This window comes from Protopterus annectens, chromosome 14.part0, assembly GCF_019279795.1.
Source record: "Protopterus annectens isolate FY-2018-M chromosome 14.part0, PAN1.0, whole genome shotgun sequence".
Taxonomy (NCBI): domain Eukaryota; kingdom Metazoa; phylum Chordata; order Ceratodontiformes; family Protopteridae; genus Protopterus; species Protopterus annectens.
Genome location: NC_056748.1, coordinates 1,126,412,295 through 1,126,431,066, shown reverse-complemented (window position 1 = coordinate 1,126,431,066; position 18,772 = coordinate 1,126,412,295). Strand labels below are relative to the sequence as shown.

Sequence of the window (18,772 nt, the reverse complement as noted above, 5' to 3'; positions counted from 1 at the left end):
CAAAAGTCCCACCAGAATCAGCCTGAGGAGAGGTGGTCAACCCCAAGGCAGATAACACACCAAGTGTGGCCATCCGCTGGGGATAGCTTATAGCCACACTCGGTGCATTTAGAGAAGGTTTTTGGGGCCTCAGACATAGTCTGACTAAAAAAAGACAAGGCCCAACACACACGCCTTCACACACACGGGGGGAGGGGAGGAAATTAAACTACACTAAAGATAACAAGTTAACAAATTTTAAAACTAAATATTTTAACTAGGGAGCAACACACACAACAGCAATTTAGCTACAAGAAAAAAAGGGCAGATAAGGATTTTTTTCCTCACTAGACGACTAACTCCCACACCTGGAACTCGTTCTAAGCTGCTGATTCAACCGCAGCAAACGGGATCTGAGGTCAGAGAGGGATGGCAGGGGATTATGGGTAAGGGGAGGAGGTTGGATCTTAGCTGTTTAAAGCTGCCGGCTCAGATCCGATATGGATCAGATACCCACAGGTTGATGAAGAAATTAAGTTAACTACTTCAGATCTAAAGTTCATAAAAAACTTGGCACCCTTTATCATTGCGAAAACTACCTGACCACAGACAGTAAAGCCATCCTAGGTAGAACTCAATTACTCTCTACATTACTATAAATCATCCCCTGTTCTAACCAACCTAAACAAAGGTGACAAATTAACTTGCTATAACAAAATTCACTACCAACTCCTCCTATAGATCCCATCACTGTCAAGCCCTTAAGCAATTAGGTTGGCTAGAATAACCTAACATATTAAACATTAACCACCTTACCATGGCACATCAGTCTACTACCCCAATAAAACACCAGCACTAACAGGCCTACTTCAGCCTCTACAACCACCACCAACTAAGATCCACAAAGCGCTTCTAGAAATACTTAAGCATTATTGGTTACTTAATTAGAAACTACCCAACTATCATTTATACATTCAACATTTTGTTTAAACCTGATGAAGTGATTGGAATAAATGTTTTGATACAATTTCACTTCTCTCTGTAGCAAATTCAGTTCATTCTTTTATATTGTGTGTTTTACTTGATTGGACTTGTCTTTATCTGTGGCTTGGTGCTGCAGGTGCTTTAGGAGGGAACAAAGTAATAAAGACCTGGAAGATTTTAATATCATTTTAAAAAAGGGGGAAGCACCAGCAACTTGGAAGAAAGCTGTGGTGGCTGTATTATCCAAAAAGGGTGAAGACCCATCAGACCCAGCTTCATACAGACCCATTTCAATTTTAAACTATGATTATAACATGTCTAATGTATATACCAGCCAAAAGAATGGAAATGTGTTGCAAAGTTGATGGACATGGATCAGTGTGGTTTTGTGGACATTAAAACAATGACGTTCCAGAGGGAAAAGAATTCAAGAAAATACCACTGTTCGTTCCTGTTGCACAGAAATTATTAGTTATGTACTTACTGTAACTTGGTATGTGTTTGTCCTTTTCTCATTCTGTTTCATGTATGGGTCCAGGATCCGACTCGGCCACCTCCCAAAGACTTTAGCTTCCAGGATCAAACTCCTCCCCTACCCATAATCTTCTGCCTCTGTCCCAAACTCCTCAGACTGAGTTTGCTTCCCCTATAAGCAGAATAGGGAAGAAATAACTCAGAGCTTAACCTGGAATCAAGGTTCCAACAGAGGCTGTTCCAGATCCTCTAGAACTACATCTAATTTGGAGGGGGATGGTTGGGCAGGAAGGTGAAGCAGAATGCGAAGAGGACAACACAGACAAGTTATGGTTAAGTACATAACTAATAAATCTGATGATGTCCTTCTCATTCTGCTTCACGTATGGGTCAGAGTCCCCAGCTACATTATTTCTTGTGTGGCCTCAAGGAAGGATATGCCAGAGCACTGATGAACCAAAGGACATTCTGCTCCTGGACACATCTACTTTACACTGACTCACAAAGGTATGAGAGTTAGACCAAGGGGCTGCAGCACAAATGTAATCAATGGGAATCCTAAATGAAAAAGCAGCTAATGCAGCAATGGACCTCGTCAAATGAGCTTTTGGAGGACCAGGCAACTGCCAACCATTCTTTTCATAAACAAAAGAAATACAGCTAGTAATCCACCTTGCTATTGTCACTTTTGAAACAGCTTAACCCTTACAATTAGGGGAAAAGGAAACAACTGCTCCAATTTTCTAAACTGCTTTGTCTTGTGGAGGTAGAAACAGAGCTGCTATGAACATCTAACGAATGCAAAAGGTATTCCCCCTTTGTTAGAATGGCTAGGAAAGAACACCTGTAACTGAATGCGTTGGTTTACACAGGTAGAGTTAGCCACCTTCAGCATGAAAGGATTAGTACTAAGGGAAACCCTAGCCTTGTGAAAAATGGCATGCAGCTCGGATACCCTTTTTGCTGAAGTAATGACAAGAAAAGCGGATTTCCATGACAAAAACTTCAAGTCACAATCCTTGGTCAGATCAAAAGGACTCTGGGTCAAGGCTTTTAGAACAGCAGTCAAATCCCACGGAAGAGTAGGATCTTTTTGAAGGCCTCAGAAGAAAAACAACTTTCATGAAGGTTTTACATAACCTAGCAGAAACAACAGACCCTGAAGGCAATCCTGAATGGAAATTGGATATGGCCATCAACTGAAGTTTAACGGTCGCAAAACTAGAACCTTACTTGTATAAAGATCATAGAAACAACAGAATAGAGGGAATTGGAGCTGAAAAGAGATCAATGTGATTTCTGACCACCCAAATCGAAAACCTTTTCCACTTACTCTTGTACACCATCTTAGTAAATGCCTTCTAAGAGCCCAAAAGGATAGCTTTGACTGGAGAGGAGAAACTGGACCCTCTAGCAATCACAGGAACTGGAGAAAGCATGTGGTTAAACTTGACAGTGGAGAGATCAGGGTGCCGTTCTAACGTCAGGTGAGAAAGGAGGTCTGGTTTGGGTTCCAGCATCCATGGAGAATGTTTGAGATAAGACCAGAGGAAGGGGAACCATACCTGATGAGGCCAAAAGGGGGCAATGAAGGAAAAGGTAATAAAAAAAAAAAAGCTTAATGCACCTCGAAAAATTAAAGAATAGGGGAGGAGACAAAGAACAGTGCCAATACAATCAAACTAGGTAAAATTGCAGAGCAAAAAAGGACAAAAATCTAGCCACAAAATCTAAGACTTAGCTGAGCCTGTAAACCACATCTGGGTACACCAGCGGTAAACAAGATCTGAGGAGGTTGGACTACAAGAAGAGGATTATGGGGTAGGGGAGGAGTTTCAGCCTGGAAGCTAAAGTCTGTGGGAGGTGGTCGAGTACAAGTTAAAAAGCCCTCTGTTATGGCAGCTAAGGATATGTAGGAAGACATTAAACAAAAGAGAATATAAAAACTGAGAAACTGAAAGCTCTTGTTTATGGACATGGATAATAAAATACAAGCAGTGAAAAATGTTTTTAGTCCCTTTAGTTTTATATACAGGTCAGGCATATTTTTTATCAACCAGAGAAGACAATAATAAAGAGTTGAAGGACTTCATCTGGGAGAGGAAGAGTGTAAGCGTTAAATGGAATAAGCTACTCCTCCCAGTAAAACAAGGTGATTTAGGATTACTATTTGAAGGGATATTTTACAGTTATACAGTTCTGGTTCATATAACACAACAAGCAGAAGATTATATTTCGAAGTGGAAAGGGATGATGATGAAATAGGGTGTAGGTTCAAAAATAAAAAGAGAACGGGATTTTGGACGCAGAAACCTTGTGGGAAAACAACAACCACACAGAATATTACAACTGTAAAACTGCAGAAAGTATTCCAAGAACTAAGTCAATGCTGGAATGGAAAGATTCTGCCAATAAGAAATGACTTCAAGAAGGGGCCTGCATTATGCTGAAGAAAACTGGCAAAGGAACCAAGGTACTGGGGGTAAATAACTAGAGAGGAAAAGGTAATAGAACAGGATGAGGCCAAGATAACAGACTGCAAGCTATAGACGGCCTTCCCTATTAAGGATTGACAGAGTATAAGCAAAGAGAAAAGGATATGGGAAATCCTACATGAAAGAGCTGCTCTGGTAGAGCTTTAAGTTCAATCTAGAACAAAAGCTGCTGTTAAAAGGGGATAATTAGTAGGACATATAAAATATTGCATGATAATTATAAGAATCAATCAGAGGAGGTTAGAAAAGATTGGGAATTAAGACTGGAAAAGCAATTTGTGAAAGAACAACAAGAACTATGTATGGCTCCCAAGCACGTAACAAAGTCCAAAATGTTTAGGATTTTTGCTTGGAAGTGCCTGCATAGTCATTTTTATACCACACACAGACATCAAAAAAGCTGTCCTCAGATAAAATGCAAATGATGGAGGTGGGATGGGAAAGAGGTAACTGGGAATCCTCTCGCGCCTTTTAACAGGAAAAGAGGGGAAGGGAGAGTTGTAGCAGCAGCAGGAAAAAATGAAGAAAGCTGCAAAGACACAACAACTTTGAAAAGTCCCCGTGTGAAAACCTGTCATTTCTTCTGAGAATCTTTAGATGTCTGAGGGAAAAAGACTTTTTTTTTGTTTTGTTTTTTTTTTAAACATGTGGTGTCTGGCTGAATTAAATGATGTGGCTGCGAGTTCTGACATACCTTGATCAATGAAGCGAGAACTTCTTTCCTAAGATCTAAGGTATGCCCACAGTCTTTCCAAAATAATTAGCCATGGCTCCCCTCCTTCTCAGCAGAAGCTGAAAACTTGTCAGATGTTATGGACATGCAAGACAGCTAACCCATATTGGCCTGACTGGGTCATGATAGAGGGTGCCACTGCAGAAACCAGGCAGTCTGGGGTGTCATCAGGAAAGAAGATGGAAATGTTCCGGTCCATGTATAACATCTCAAACCTTGACATTTCAGACTTCTTTGGCATTGGAGGGACATTGGATGACAACTCAGAGGCAAGGCCATCTTACCATGGGTGAACTCTTTAATTTTCTGATTCACAAAGTAAATGTCCAACTCGCCTACAGATCTTTTCTGTTTCTTTAGCTTCCTCATGATGAGATTGTACAGACATACAGTGCAAGAGGAAGGCACCCAGACTTTGGTATGCTGTCTGGATGTACAGCTATCCTTGGCAGGATACCCATCTGTTAATACTGCAACACCGATGCAAAGAAGGAAATCAAGGATTTATTTACTTGGTCAAAATCTGAAAGGAGTCACAGAACGCCATCTGACCAAATGAAACAGAATTTGGGAAATACTGAACAAAAGAAATCTGTGGAGAAGACAAAGACCCCAACATTCGCCATGCAGGGAAGACACCTGCAGACACTCCTATGCATCTTTTCTAGCTCAGCACGTCTTACAGAAACATACAATTCTACAAGATCAGCTACACTCAGTGAACGTGCTTTTTGAGGTATGTGTGTACTTCAAACTATATACAGTGAATACTAAATATTTTCAAGGATGACTGGCCCTACACTTAATACTGGAATTCTCTCAAAGTTCTTTAAACAACAAGTACAACTTGTAGAAGTAAGATCTACACGTACAAGAGAAGGCAACCAAGCTACATATAATGGAAAACAGGATAAAACACCACTCGTTATACACTTTGCAGGTTACTTAAAACACCACTCGTTATACACTTTGCAGGTTACTTAAAACACCACTCGTTATACACTTTGCAGGTTACTTAAAACACCACTCGTTATACACTTTGCAGGTTACTTAAAACACCACTCGTTATGCACTTTGCAGGTTACATCTCTTTCCATGATTTTTTTCTCATGACTGCTTATGCTCTTTTTCTTGCCAGATATAATATACCACTTACTTTCTTCCACTTATTCATTGTCCACTCATCCAAACACCTTGCTATCACCCTTAACCCATTCTTTAGATGTATTTTTTGTTCCTGTTGATCTTAATACCAAACAGCTGTTGATCTAAGGCACTACTTAGCAGTTTGCATCTCACTATGATACTACTACCACCTACTATTACTGGGATGACTGTTCAGTAAGGCTTTTACAAACTACATGAAATGGCCGCCATAGGACTCACTGACTTCAGGGCACTATCTGCCTCTCGTCTGGTAGTTACAACAGTACAACTGCTGTTGTGTGTGTAGGGAATCCCCTGAACATAAGCACTGGTAAGAAGCCCTACACTATACCTAAAATAATCTCCAATTTTTGGCCACACGGAGTGTCTTACTCCTCTGCATTGGTTATTCGCAGTACTATTTTCTCCGAGAGTTCCTCACCGTTATCATCCAGTCTCCTATCATTCTACATGGCACCCAAGGTAAACATTTTAATTCCAGTGATCAATGCTCAGTGTTACCCAGACTGAATTATTCTGCATTCCATTCCAACTGCTACATTTCTTTCCATAACATTTTTATGAGGTTAACCCTGTTGGTTAGAACATTTTTTTATGAAAACTCAAGAAAGCTAGGATGCAAATTATTCTAATTGCAAGTTACATCATTGTAAAGAGACATAAAAATGTATGTTACCAACCTGTGGCGTTATCTCTCTTGCAGCTTTGACAGTTGCTTGAATCCCCTCTACAGTGGTTTTGTTGGCTGTTCCAACTGCAGCTGCCTTTTCTGCCGTTGCCCCAAGTCTGGCAGCATGAGCCTCAAAGTTAGCAGCTCTTTCTTCAAATACCTAATAAAGGAAGAAAGAAGCAATTGTTCATTTGTACAACAATAGTAAGATCAAATATGCTAAGGTGTACTGTTCTGTAGAGCAGACCACAGGCAAAGATAGTAAAAGAAGCTAAATGCATACTAACTTGACAGCAAAAAAACAGGAGAAATGGTTATACAGGTAAATGTATACAAGTATAAGGCAAAAATTAAAACCTGTGCAAGCAAAGCAGAAAAAAAAAAATCACGCGACAAAGTCCAGGAACAGCCTTGCAGAACAGATCATGGAGTTAAAAATTAGAAGTGAAATCAATGTTTACAACTAATGGAGCATCTGAGACCAGATGTGCAGCTACCATGTCCTGACTGGGTATTGCCGCCTACTTTTCGGTGTTTTCTTGATTGCAAAAGTTGATATCTGGGTTAGAAACAGTATTTAGAACATGCCTACAGCCTTTTTACTGCATTTTTTGTGTTGCACTTAATTTAAAATTGTTTTTTCTTAAATTGCATTTTTCCTGCCTCTGACCTAGCACACACGTGTTGGGGTCATTTATTGCACTGTTCTGACTAGTTTGCTACTTGTGTGTCTCTGCTATCCTTAAACAAGAACAAAAAAACAAAAAAATCTTGCTATTTTCCTACTTTCTCTAATTTAAAAGAAGTAGTAGTTATGTACTCACCAAAACGTTCCATCTGAGTAGGTAGCTTCATTTGTCTGCAACCTGTGGGTCTTGGATCCGATATCGGATCCGAGCCGGCAACTTGTTTCAAGCTAATGGATCCGAGCTCCTAGCTCCTCCCCTCACCCATAATCCCCTGCCAACCCTCCATGACCTCAAATCGAGTTTGCCCCTCAATATATACCCAAAACGGGTATCCAACTAAGATAGATCCGAAGAAGGCCAGGGGGAAGGAGGGGGGATGGTTGCAGACAAATGAAGCTACCTACTCAGATGGAACGTTATGGTGAGTACATAACTTCTTAATCTGAAGTAGGGAGTTCATTTGTCAGCAACCTGTGGGACAGAGTCCCCAGCTACCTGAACCTTGGGTGGCCATCATGGAAGGATATTGCGAAGCACCGCAGAGCCAAAGGATGCTCTCCCTCTAGAAATCACGTCCAGTTTGTAGTGGTTAATAAAGGTATGAGATGAGGCCCAAGTGGCTGCCGAACAAATATCATCCAATGGGACTCTAGACTTGAAGGCCGCAGAAGTAGAGATGGAATGAGTGGAATGTGCGCAAACTCCTTCAGGTGCGGGTCTCCCAGAGGCTTGGTACGCTAATAGGATACATTGAGAAATCCAGCGTGATAGAGATACTTTTGATATTGCTTTCCCCAAATTAAATTTGGCAAAGGAAATGAACAGCTGGTCGGATTGTCTATGACCAGCTGTTCTATGAGTATAAAAGCGTAGCTGCCTATGAACATCTAATGAGTGCAGCTTGTACTCTCTTTTATTCTGATATTTAGGGAAGAAAACCGGTAAATTTATGGATTGATTTATATTGGTTTCTGATGCTATTTTGGGAAGAAAAGAGGGATTGATCCTGAGGTACACTCTGTCCGGGTGAAATATCAAATAAGGAGGCTTCACAGAAAGAGCTTGAAGCTCCGAAACTCTTTTTGCAGAAGTGATGGCTACAAGGAATGCTGTTTTCCAGGACAAGAATTTGAGATCTACTGAAGCAGCGGGTTCAAAAGGTGGAGCAGTCAAGGCTTGAAGAACTAGTGAAAGATCCCACGGTGGTACGGCTTCTTTTATAGGGGGTCTAAGCAAAAAGGTGCCCTTGAGAAAGGTTTTACACAACTTGGCTGACATCAAAGGCCCTGTATCATGTCCCACATGGTAATGTGAGATGGCCGCCAATTGCACTTTGACAGTTGAGCAACTATCGCCTTCCTGAAAAAGTTCGGTTAAGAAGTCTAATATAGACGGAAGAGGAGCCATAAAGGGATCTAGATTATGATGCTCCGCCCAGATGGAGAAACGTGTCCATTTACTGCGGTACACTTTCCTGTTGGAGGGCTTATGTGCTGCCACAAGGATGGCTTTGACTGGTGAAGAGATACCGGGAGTCCTAACTAGGAGTGGAACTGGAGCAACCAAGCTGTCAGCTTCAGATTGTCCAGATTTGGGGTCGGTAAGTCCGACGGATGGGAGATTAGATCCGGACTGGGATCCAGAATCCAAGGAGGATTCACTAGGTGAGACCACAGGTAAGGGAACCAAATTTGCCAAGGCCAGAATGGGGCAATGAGGATCATCCTGCTCCCCAACCGTGAGGCTTTCTGTAAGAGTTGCAGCATCAAGGGTAGAGGAGGATAGGCATAAAGTAGACCGGGTGGCCAAGCATGCACCAGAGCGTCTCTTGGAGTTTATCCTGGAGGGGGAATCAGAGCGAAGAAACTGCCGCATTTGGTGTTTGAGGGAGAGGCAAAAAGATCACAGCAGGGTTGCCCCGATATTGCGAATATCTGCTTCGCTACTAGTGGGTTGAGAGACCACTCGTACGGCGTAAGAAGAGTGCGACTGAGTTTGTCCGCTAGGATGTTGGTCCGCCCCGGAATGTGCGTTGCAATCAGAAAGCGGTTGGTGGAGCTCGCCCATTCCCACACTCTCATGGCTTCGCAGCATAGAGGGTAAGATCTGGTTCCCCCCCCTGTTTGTTGATGTACCAGACAACCGACATGTTGTCCGACTGAATTGCAATCGTTCCTATGGGGAGGAGATTCTGAAGTGCTTGCAACGCATAAAGCACCGCTCTCATCTCCAGGACGTTGATATGCAGGGAGGTCTCTGTATCGTTCCACGTGCCTTGGACCGTCCTGCCTGAATAATGCCCCCCCCACCCAAAGCGGGAGGCATCTGTGGTCACCGTGGCGAGAGGGGGAGAGGTGCAGAAGGGTCGGCCCGTATGGAGGTCCGAAGCATGGAGCCACCATAATAGAGCCCTCCTGCAAGCCTTGCTGATAGCAATGGGGTGGTGAAGAGGAAAGGACAGAAAGGACCATTGCACTATAAGGGTCCACACTGCAGTACCCGCATGTTCAGACGGGCGCATGGAAGGAGCGTTATCACTGCCGCCATGGAGCCCAGTGCCCTCAGGACCAATTCCGCTGGTGGGGTCTGACTGGAGGATAGCCCGCACATGGAGTTGCAAATTCCGAATTCTCTCGGACATTAGAAAGGCTCGTAGCTCTCTGGTGTCTATTCTGGCTCCTATGAATTCTATGGCTTGTGTCGGGGCCAGAAGGGACTTGTCGGCATTGATGGTGATGCCTAACTGTGGGGCTAGGCGGAGAAAGAAATCTCTGGCTGAGCAAAGTAGATGCCTTGTTGGGGCGGTCAGGAGCCAGTCATCCAGGTACGGAAAGACCTGTATTCCCTGGAGTCTCAGCTGGGCCGCAATCACTGCTAATACCTTGGTGAACACCCTGGGGGCTGTGGTGAGGCCAAAGGGAAGGACCCTGAACTGGTAGTGACTGGCTCCCAGCCGGAAGCGAAGGAACCTCCTGGATCATCTGTCCATTAGAATGTGGTAGTACGCATCCTTGAGGTCTATAGAGCACATCCAATCGTTCTCCCTTAGAAGGGGGAGAATAGATTGAAGAGTGACCATTCAGAATTTTTCCTTGGTTACCGACAGGTTCTGGTACATCGGGGAGGTTCTTGAATTTGGGGACATGAAGTAATGGTATTTTGTACCCTCTGGATATAATTCGAAGCACCCAGCGGTCTGTCGTGATGGACTCCCATGCCACTAGGTGCTCCGAGAAGCGCCCCCCGACTGCCTCCAGAGTGGAGCAGTCGGGCAACCCTTCAGGGCTGCTGCGTGGGCCATTCAGAGAAAGGTTCTCTGGACCCAAAGTTTCTCGGAGCCCCTCTGCCCCTGGGGCGGCGTCCTCCCTGTCCTCATCTGCCACGGAAGGACTGGTTGTCCGGAGCGGGTTGGGAATGTTGCGATTTCCGGAACCACATCTTCTTCTGACCCTTTTGGTTCTTCGAAAAGGACCGCTGGGGAGCAGAGAAGCGGACTCCGATGGCAGATGTCTTCCCGTCCTTCTCGCTCTGGACAAGTGTCTTGCGAACAGTTTTGCCAAACAGGGCAGAACCATCGAAAGGGGCGTTCGCAAAAGACGCTTTAAAGGGCTCCGCAAAGTCACAATGACGGAGCCAGGCCTGACGTCTCATGACTAGGCCTGCTCCGCTAGCCCTAGCGGCTCCCTCGGTGGAGTGGGGCAATAGCCGCATAGAGGTATTTGAAATTGATCTCAGAGTGGCCATTCGGGTGGAGTACAATTGTTTGTCCTCCGTCGACATGACTCAGGGGGGGAGGCAGCGTATTCTTTGATAAGATCCCACTGCATCCTGATGACATGTGCCATATAGTTCAGAGACCTTACCGAGAAGGTCGCTGAACTAAAAACTCGTTTCCCTAAGTGGTCCATCGAGCGGGACTCCTTGCTCGGTGGATGGACTGAGGTGCTCTCCTGAGCTAGTTCCCTCTTCGTGGCTGCCGCCATCAACATGGCATCTATGGGGGACCCTTGCTCCAGTGCGACCGGTCTGAGGGGGGACTTAGTATTCTGTCCGGGTGTTTTGGTATTGGCTCCACGGTGTCCGGATCCTTCCACACCCTGGTGGTGGTAAGGTCCACCAAGGGGTCGGCCGGAGGGGACACCCAAGAGGTAGATGGGCCTGCTTCGAATGCCTCCAGAAACACGGACTCGTCGGAGGAAGACTTGGGGGCAGACCACCCACCTCTGATCCTCAGCATCTCCATGATGTCTCCAAAGGAGACATCCTCAGGGGGTGATCTTGGGGAGCCTTCCCCTTCATCCAAGTCCGTGTCCTCAGTTAAGGACTCAGGGGAGTCCACGTGCCTCCTCTTGCACTTATGCTTGCGGGGCACTTCCTCGGGGCGGCTGTCCGAGGAGTCCTCGCCAGCAACATCCTGTTCCAATGGAACCATCTGGGACATTGAATCAGACTGTCCCTTTGGCCGGGTGATGGAAGCCTGGCCCAGCAGAGAGGGAGTGCAGGGTGGAGCCGAGACAAGGGCCGGGGGTCCGGATGCTCTCAACAGAGCCCTCTCCACTACATCGAAAGCCGAGGGGGAACCACTCTCTCTGGGCTCAGAGAGTCAGCTCCCACTCGGATCCGATGAAGGGATCGGAACCGGCGCCGAGACCATCAGATCCGAAGGACCAGTGCGCTCCGACCTGGATGGAGCCGAAGGCACACTAAATCCCTCAGACCCGAAGCTCGGTCCAAGGCTCCCAGAGGTCGGATCCGACAGGCTCGAGGGCAGGGTCGGATCCGAAGTACCAAGTACTGTCGGCGCCGACCCACCCCCGGCTCCAACGCTGCTCGGCTCCGAATGCTCCGAGCCCGGATAGCGGGTCGGAGAAGGAGCAATAGGATGGAAAAAAGGTGTCGAGCTCCCCCCCGAAGGGGGGGGGGGGAGGCAAGAGCACTCCCATCTGCAGCTGGGCCTGGATGAACCTTCGCATCATCCGGTCCAAGTCTGCATCGGACATACTGAAAGTCGATCTCGAAGAGGTCACCGAGGCAGGCCTGGAATGCCGCCTCGATGACCTTGATGGAGATCGGGCCTCCTCCTCCTCGGGCCCTGGGGAGAAACAAGGGGATCGGAGCTGAGGAGGAGGAGACCTAGAAGCAGTGGAGGGAGAAGCCCGCTTAGCTGGCGGGGCCGAAGCGGAGGCCTTGGCCCGCCGCTTGTGGTGCTTCTCCCTCCGTTTCTCCCTCCTGGCCTCCCTGTCCTCCGGCGCTTTAGCGGGAGTTTGAGTCCCGGCCGAAGGAAGGGGGGCAGAATGGCAGCAACCACAGCCTGTGATAGAGCCACGGGAGCAGCGGAGGCCGGAGCAGAGTCAGGGGGTAAAAGTCCCACCAAGACCAGCTTCGACCTCCGCTCTTTCAGTGCCCTGGGGTTGAACGCTGCACAAATGGTACAGCCTGAGGTGAGGTGTTCAACCCCAAGGCACCGAATGCACAGAGTGTGGCCATCAGCCGGGGAGAGCTTATGGCCACACTCGGTACATTTAGAAAAAATGGCTTTTGGGGCCTCAGCCATACTTAAAAGAAAAGGTAGTGTTACACAAACACACAGGCCCCAAAACACAACACACACACACACTCACTAACGACCAGTGAAGGGAGGGAAAAACTAATTAAAAGAAAAATATTTTTACACTACAGGGAACCCAACACTTACACACTTTATATTTTTGTAAAAAAAGAAGAAAGTTGACAGAAAAAACACACTTAACTGACAATTACTAGTCGAGCTCAAAGGAATCCAGCTATCCACAAGCGCGGCAAACTAGATCTGAGGTCATGGAGGGTTGGCAGGGGATTATGGGTGAGGGGAGGAGCTAGGAGCTCGGATCCATTAGCTTGAAACAAGTTGCCGGCTCGGATCCGATATCGGATCCAAGACCCACAGGTTGCTGACAAATGAACTCCCTACTTCAGATAGTTCAGTTACAGAGTTTCTGTTCTGAACTGTTTGTAAGTTTCTTGGAGGCCAGTGCTTGCTTGGGCTAAAGGGAAGTCTCTGTGTTCACCAGTGGCAGTGGTTAACACTGAGCAGCCTGCCTGTCCCTGTAGGAGTGGTTACTGCTGAGAAACTGTAGTTTTATTGGCCATTTTGGGTCAATTCCAAACTCCTTGATCTCTCTCTCTCTCAAAACCCTGCAACTCTCTTTTTGCGCGGTCTTCCGCACAGAGCAGCGTCGGGCAGCGCCGCTTAAACAGGTTTAAACTATTCCCAGCTCCACAAAGTCTGCTCTTCACTTTTTCCCTTAGAACTGCTCTAAATCTCAAAATAAGGACTCTATTTTCATTCTAAAGCCCTGCTCTTGCTCGTATAAGTAATCTCATAGGTAAACACTAATAAACTTAAGGACTACATCCTCATACTCCTTTTAAGTATTTGCTCCCTATTGGTTCTTTCTAATCAGTCAATAAGTAGTTCCCTATATTATTCAGGCATGTCCAAAGGTCAGTTTCGGGTTTACTCTCCAGGCCAGCTGGTGACTCTGGGAATCTTGAGGCAATGTTACAACTGCCTTATGTATACAGACAACCCTCTCCTCCTCCCAACAAGCTCAAATATATGTGAGAGATGCAACCATATAGCCAAACTGGAGGCTAAGCTCTCTCAACCCAGTACTGGCACAGCCTGTCAGGAGGAGAAGGTAACCACACACACCACAAATCCAGTCTCACATAGATCTATTGCATCAGCAAACCAAACACATAAACACACAAAAACATACTCTGAGGCTCTAAATAAAAATCTGCCTAAGCAGCAGAGACCTCCAAAGCAGACATCCAAGCAACCCCTACCACGAAACAATACCCACGTAGCTAATAGCTCACAAAGTCAGTGTGCCACACAGTCACAGCCCTTAAGGCTAAACAACACACCTAATACACTTGTAATAGGTGACTCTATTGTCAGACACACTGATGTCCCACTGTCCAGGCTGAACAAGGAGAAGGTCACTGTAAGCTGCCTGTCGGGTGCCAGGATCCGCCACATAACACAAGCACTCAGGTCAATCCAAAGCAAGTACAAATATGACTCCGTCATTGTCCATGCTGGTGTGAATGACCTGAGGCACCTCCTGGACTACATGAAAAAAGACAGAGGAGCTCTTTGATCATGTAGCCCAGGCCGGTATGACCCTGACCTTGAGTAGCATCTTACCTTCACCAAGAATGATGCCACAGTATAAAGACAAAATGATCAATTTTAACAATTGGTTAAAGTATTGGTGTCATTCAAAGGGGATCCAGTGTCTGTCAGCCTGGGATGACATGCTCGACAAGCCATGTTGCTTCGCTAGGGACGGCTTGCACCTATCACCCCTGGGTTTTCGAATACTGGCAAAGCCTCTTGCCTCCCCCATAGTGCCTTTTTTAGGCAAGGCTCAAAAGACAAACCCATCTCCATAGACAAAACAAAGAAAAAAAAACTAAGGATAATGCTGCTCAAAGCCAGAAGTCTAAACCTCAAGATAACGCACTCGAGACTCTCCTCAGTATGGAGAATATCGATATCTGTGCAGTAACAGAAACCTGGTTCAAGGCCCCCGAGAGCACCCAGCACTAACAGGTTATACTTCATACCATGCTTTTCGGCCCCAAAACTCAGACCAAACCACAAAAGGAGGGGGAGTATCCATATTTATCAAAGATACCTACACCTCCAGGTTAGTGGCACTGTACGAAGCATCGGAGACCATCCATGTGCAACTAACAGTGGGCAAAACTGTCTTTCAGTTTGTAGCCTGCTACAGACCACCCTCCCAAACACAGGAACCTCACTCGGCCTTCCTGAGAACACTGGAGAATATGAAGGTCTCTCCAAACACCATTATATTGGGTGACTTCAACTACCCAAACATTGATTGGGAAAACTACTCAAGCCCAAACACCTTCGCCCAACGGTTCCTAAAATTTATACACTCAAATGCTATGGAACAACTGATCACCACTCCCAAAAGAGGGGAAAACATACTGGATCTGGTCATCACCAACATGGGGTCTCTATGTTCCACACCAGAGGTATAACCCTCAGTGGTAAGATCAGACCATAAATTAATCTCACTGGACATCCATATTCTGTCCCCTCCCCCAGCCAAGGAAACCACAGTGAAGAACTTCTCAAAAGCAAACTTCACACTTCTCAAAACCGAGGTGGAATCCTTCAAAGCCCCCGGGCCAGTGGAAAATACGGCCCAAAATGCAGAATCCTTTACAAAAGCATTCTATGGACACCTACAGGAATGCATGGAGCATGCTATCCCAAATAAAACCAAGACGCACTCCTCCAAAGGCAGGAGACCTGTCAGGTGGGCCCTGGCCATAAATAAGCTATACAACAGAAGGAGAAAGCTACTACATGATAGAGCAAAATCCCAAAAAGGGAAGGCGTCTCTGATCAGTACTAGCAAGAAACTACGATCCCTCATAAAATCATCTAAGGCCAGCTTCGAAAGAAAAATTGCACAAGACACTAAAGATAATCACAAGGCCTTCTTTAGTTGTGTCAGAAACCTGGGGGGCAACTCCTAGATATGCTCTGAGTTAGTGCAAAATGACAAAAAATACACTGAACCCACAAACATTGCCAATATCCTGGCAGAATGGTTCAGTGCAAACGTCTCCCCCACTTCCCCCCCAAAAGAGCAAATGTCTATCCCAACAGAAACAGAGTGTAGCCTTCCTGAGATCACAGATGCACAGGTGAGAGCTGCCCTCTCCAAAGCAAAAAACACAGCATCGATGGTGTCCCGGACTGTGTCTTACACGAGCTCCAAGAAGAACTAAACCCTCATATAAAGTCACTGTTCAGTCTCAGCCTTACTACAGGATATGTACCCAAGGAATGGCGTACAGCAACAGTGGTCCCACTCCACAAAGGTGGTGCCACAACAGACCCTGGAAACTATCACCCTATAAGCCTGACTAACCTGGTCTGCAAAGCTATGGAGCGTATCATCATGGAAATCATAAACAAAGACATTAGGAACCTCCAAACACTGGATCATATCCAATTCGGCTTTAAGGGCAGATCTTGCCTCTTGAACCTGGTCGACTTCTTTGAAACAGTTACCAAAGCCATAGATGAAGGGAAGGTAAGTCCACACAGCCTACCTGGACCTCGCAAAAGCCTTCAACACAATACCCCACTCGAGCATCATAAATAAGCTCACCAGCTTAAAGATGGGTTGCAAACTGGCTCAGGCATAGAACCCACATGGTCAGAATAGCAGGTGCTATGTCAGACTCTAAACCAGTTACAAGTGGCATCCCACAAGGCTCAGTCCTGGGACCTCTCTTGTTCGGTATATATTTCTCCAAGGTACAGGCTGACATGGGTAGACTATGGCTGACCAAGTTCGCAGATGACTGCAAACTGGGTGCCATAATCGACTCTCCGGCTGACACAAGCATCCTCCAAAAGGGTCTCACAGAGATGGATAACTGGTGCTAGAGCCATGGCCTAAAACTAAATGCCAAAAAGTGCACAGCCATCCCCTTTGGGAAAAACAAAGTGCCCACAAATTATCACATAGGTGGTAATCCATTAAGTACGGAAGAAGTAATTAGGGACTTGGGGACCCAAGTAGATAGCAATCTCACCTTTGACAATCACGTTGCCAAAGTGGTTAGAAAGACCTTCTATATAGCCCACCTTATCACAAAAGGGTTCACATCTAGATCAAGAGAGGTCATTGTGCCTCTCTACTCATCATTTATTAGGCCCATAATTGAATACAATGCCCCATTTGGGATGTACCTTACCAGACACCTGCAGCAACTGGAAAGACCCCAAAAGTACCTCACCAAGAGGCTCAAACAGATGCCCTATGCAGTTCAGCTACAGAAACTCCAGCTCTACTCAGTTGCATACCGCCTACTCACAGGCGATCTGTGTCTGACGTATAAAGCCATGTCCAACCCAGAATTAATGGACAAGCTTCACCTAAGGAAATCCAAATCCCTTAGAGCTACACGCTCCAGGGACCTGAACCTCACCACAGAAATAAATAGGACATGCTGGAGGGACAGATTCATATCCCAGAGGCTCCCCTCACTCTGGAACAAAATCCCAATCCATGTTAGGCAGAGCCCCTCACTGACCCTCTTCAAGAGAAATCTTGACGAGTGGATGGGAGATCGTAAGTTTACCCCTGGGATCTCTTCTGTGTCCCTGCTTGACAGAGGTACAGTAAACTAACCTTAAAAGGGCTACCTTCTGTGACCTACTATACAGAGGCACAGTCAACTAATCCAAAAGGTGGCGAAAGCCAAACACACTCTGGCTAGGCTTATAAATGTCCTAAGGCAGATAGCCTAGTATCAACCTATGAACCTATTACTGCTTGTATATAAAGTTATTGGTCTACTGTTCTGCAGTAAAATCTACAGCACAACAGCAACACACTGGATTAACACCTACTAATGTTTCACACAGCAACCTGAAGCACTCAAGTAATGAACACACATCTACAGTGATACAAAGACATGAAAAACACTGCCACCATATTTTCAAGGAAAGCTCTACTTTTTAAGTTACTTGTCAAAGTGTGGCCCTCTCCAGTAATAATCATGCATCACTTAGCTCTTGGCTCTGTGGCCCAAAAGATGTCCTGACTGCATCCCTCAAGATCCAGGATCACCTAGTTTCCTAATAGCTGGAGTAGCCTGACAGGAAGGGTGTCAGTAATTAACCAATGCCAGTTTGCCAATTTTCTAGGAATGCAGGTGTCCCAGCACATTACATAACTGACACCCTTTTACAGGCAGACATTCCCTTATGCACGCAGAAATAGATCAAAGATGTATGCACAGTAGTTGCTCTTCATCTCAAACACAGAAATGAGCAGAAGTCACTGAGGTAAAACTGACATCCATGAACATTGAGCTATCAAGGAAAATGGGTACAAGTAGGGCTAAGCATAATCCTGGTGACTGCATCAATGAGTGCCTACCATGACTGTCTACTACATAAGAGGGCACAATGGGCCAGACAGCATACGATTGCTGGCAGGCAATGGGGAAAAAAGGTTTAAAAATATTCATTTGAACTATAGGTAAGAGCATTCTGAGGGAATGAACTATACTGACTGCATACTCAGCCTTGTATTAAGCTCTAATGTTCCTCACATATCTGACAGAGCTAGCTGCACTTCTGTTAACTAAGATTTTAATTAATGGGTTCTTCAAAAAGCCATCCTGCAGCAGACAAATGCTAAATGTGCACATGTACATGATGTAGTATGTAATATAAGTACTGTGCAAAAATGTTCTAGTTAACAGTCCAGTAAAGTCCACAGAAATGTTCTCCATCACCACCACCCCCCACATCCACATAAAACAGACACTTTTTTGTAGTTCATCCAGCCAAGAGTACCATGAAGAAAGGCAGTAGGTAAAAAGGCAGTGAGTGCTGCAGAGCAGTGAGAAAGTACAGTTGTGTACACTTACCATAAATGTAGCTGTTTGAGTGTATTCACTGTTGAAGTCATCACATTTGAGTTATCTGCTTGCAGTAGCCCTCAGACAGCCTGATTAACAAGGTCTT

At 45.6% G+C, this 18,772-nt stretch overlaps 1 protein-coding gene across 1 annotated transcript in view; it reads right to left on the bottom strand.

Annotated features, from left to right (window-relative positions):
- Positions 1-18,772, bottom strand: part of VCL (vinculin) — a 1,795,541-nt gene that overhangs the window by 722,385 nt on the left and 1,054,384 nt on the right. Inside the window, exon 17 of the mRNA XM_044055664.1 lies at positions 6,513-6,662. Coding sequence (XP_043911599.1) covers positions 6,513-6,662 — 150 coding nt within the window. The remainder of the gene's footprint in view (positions 1-6,512; positions 6,663-18,772) is intronic.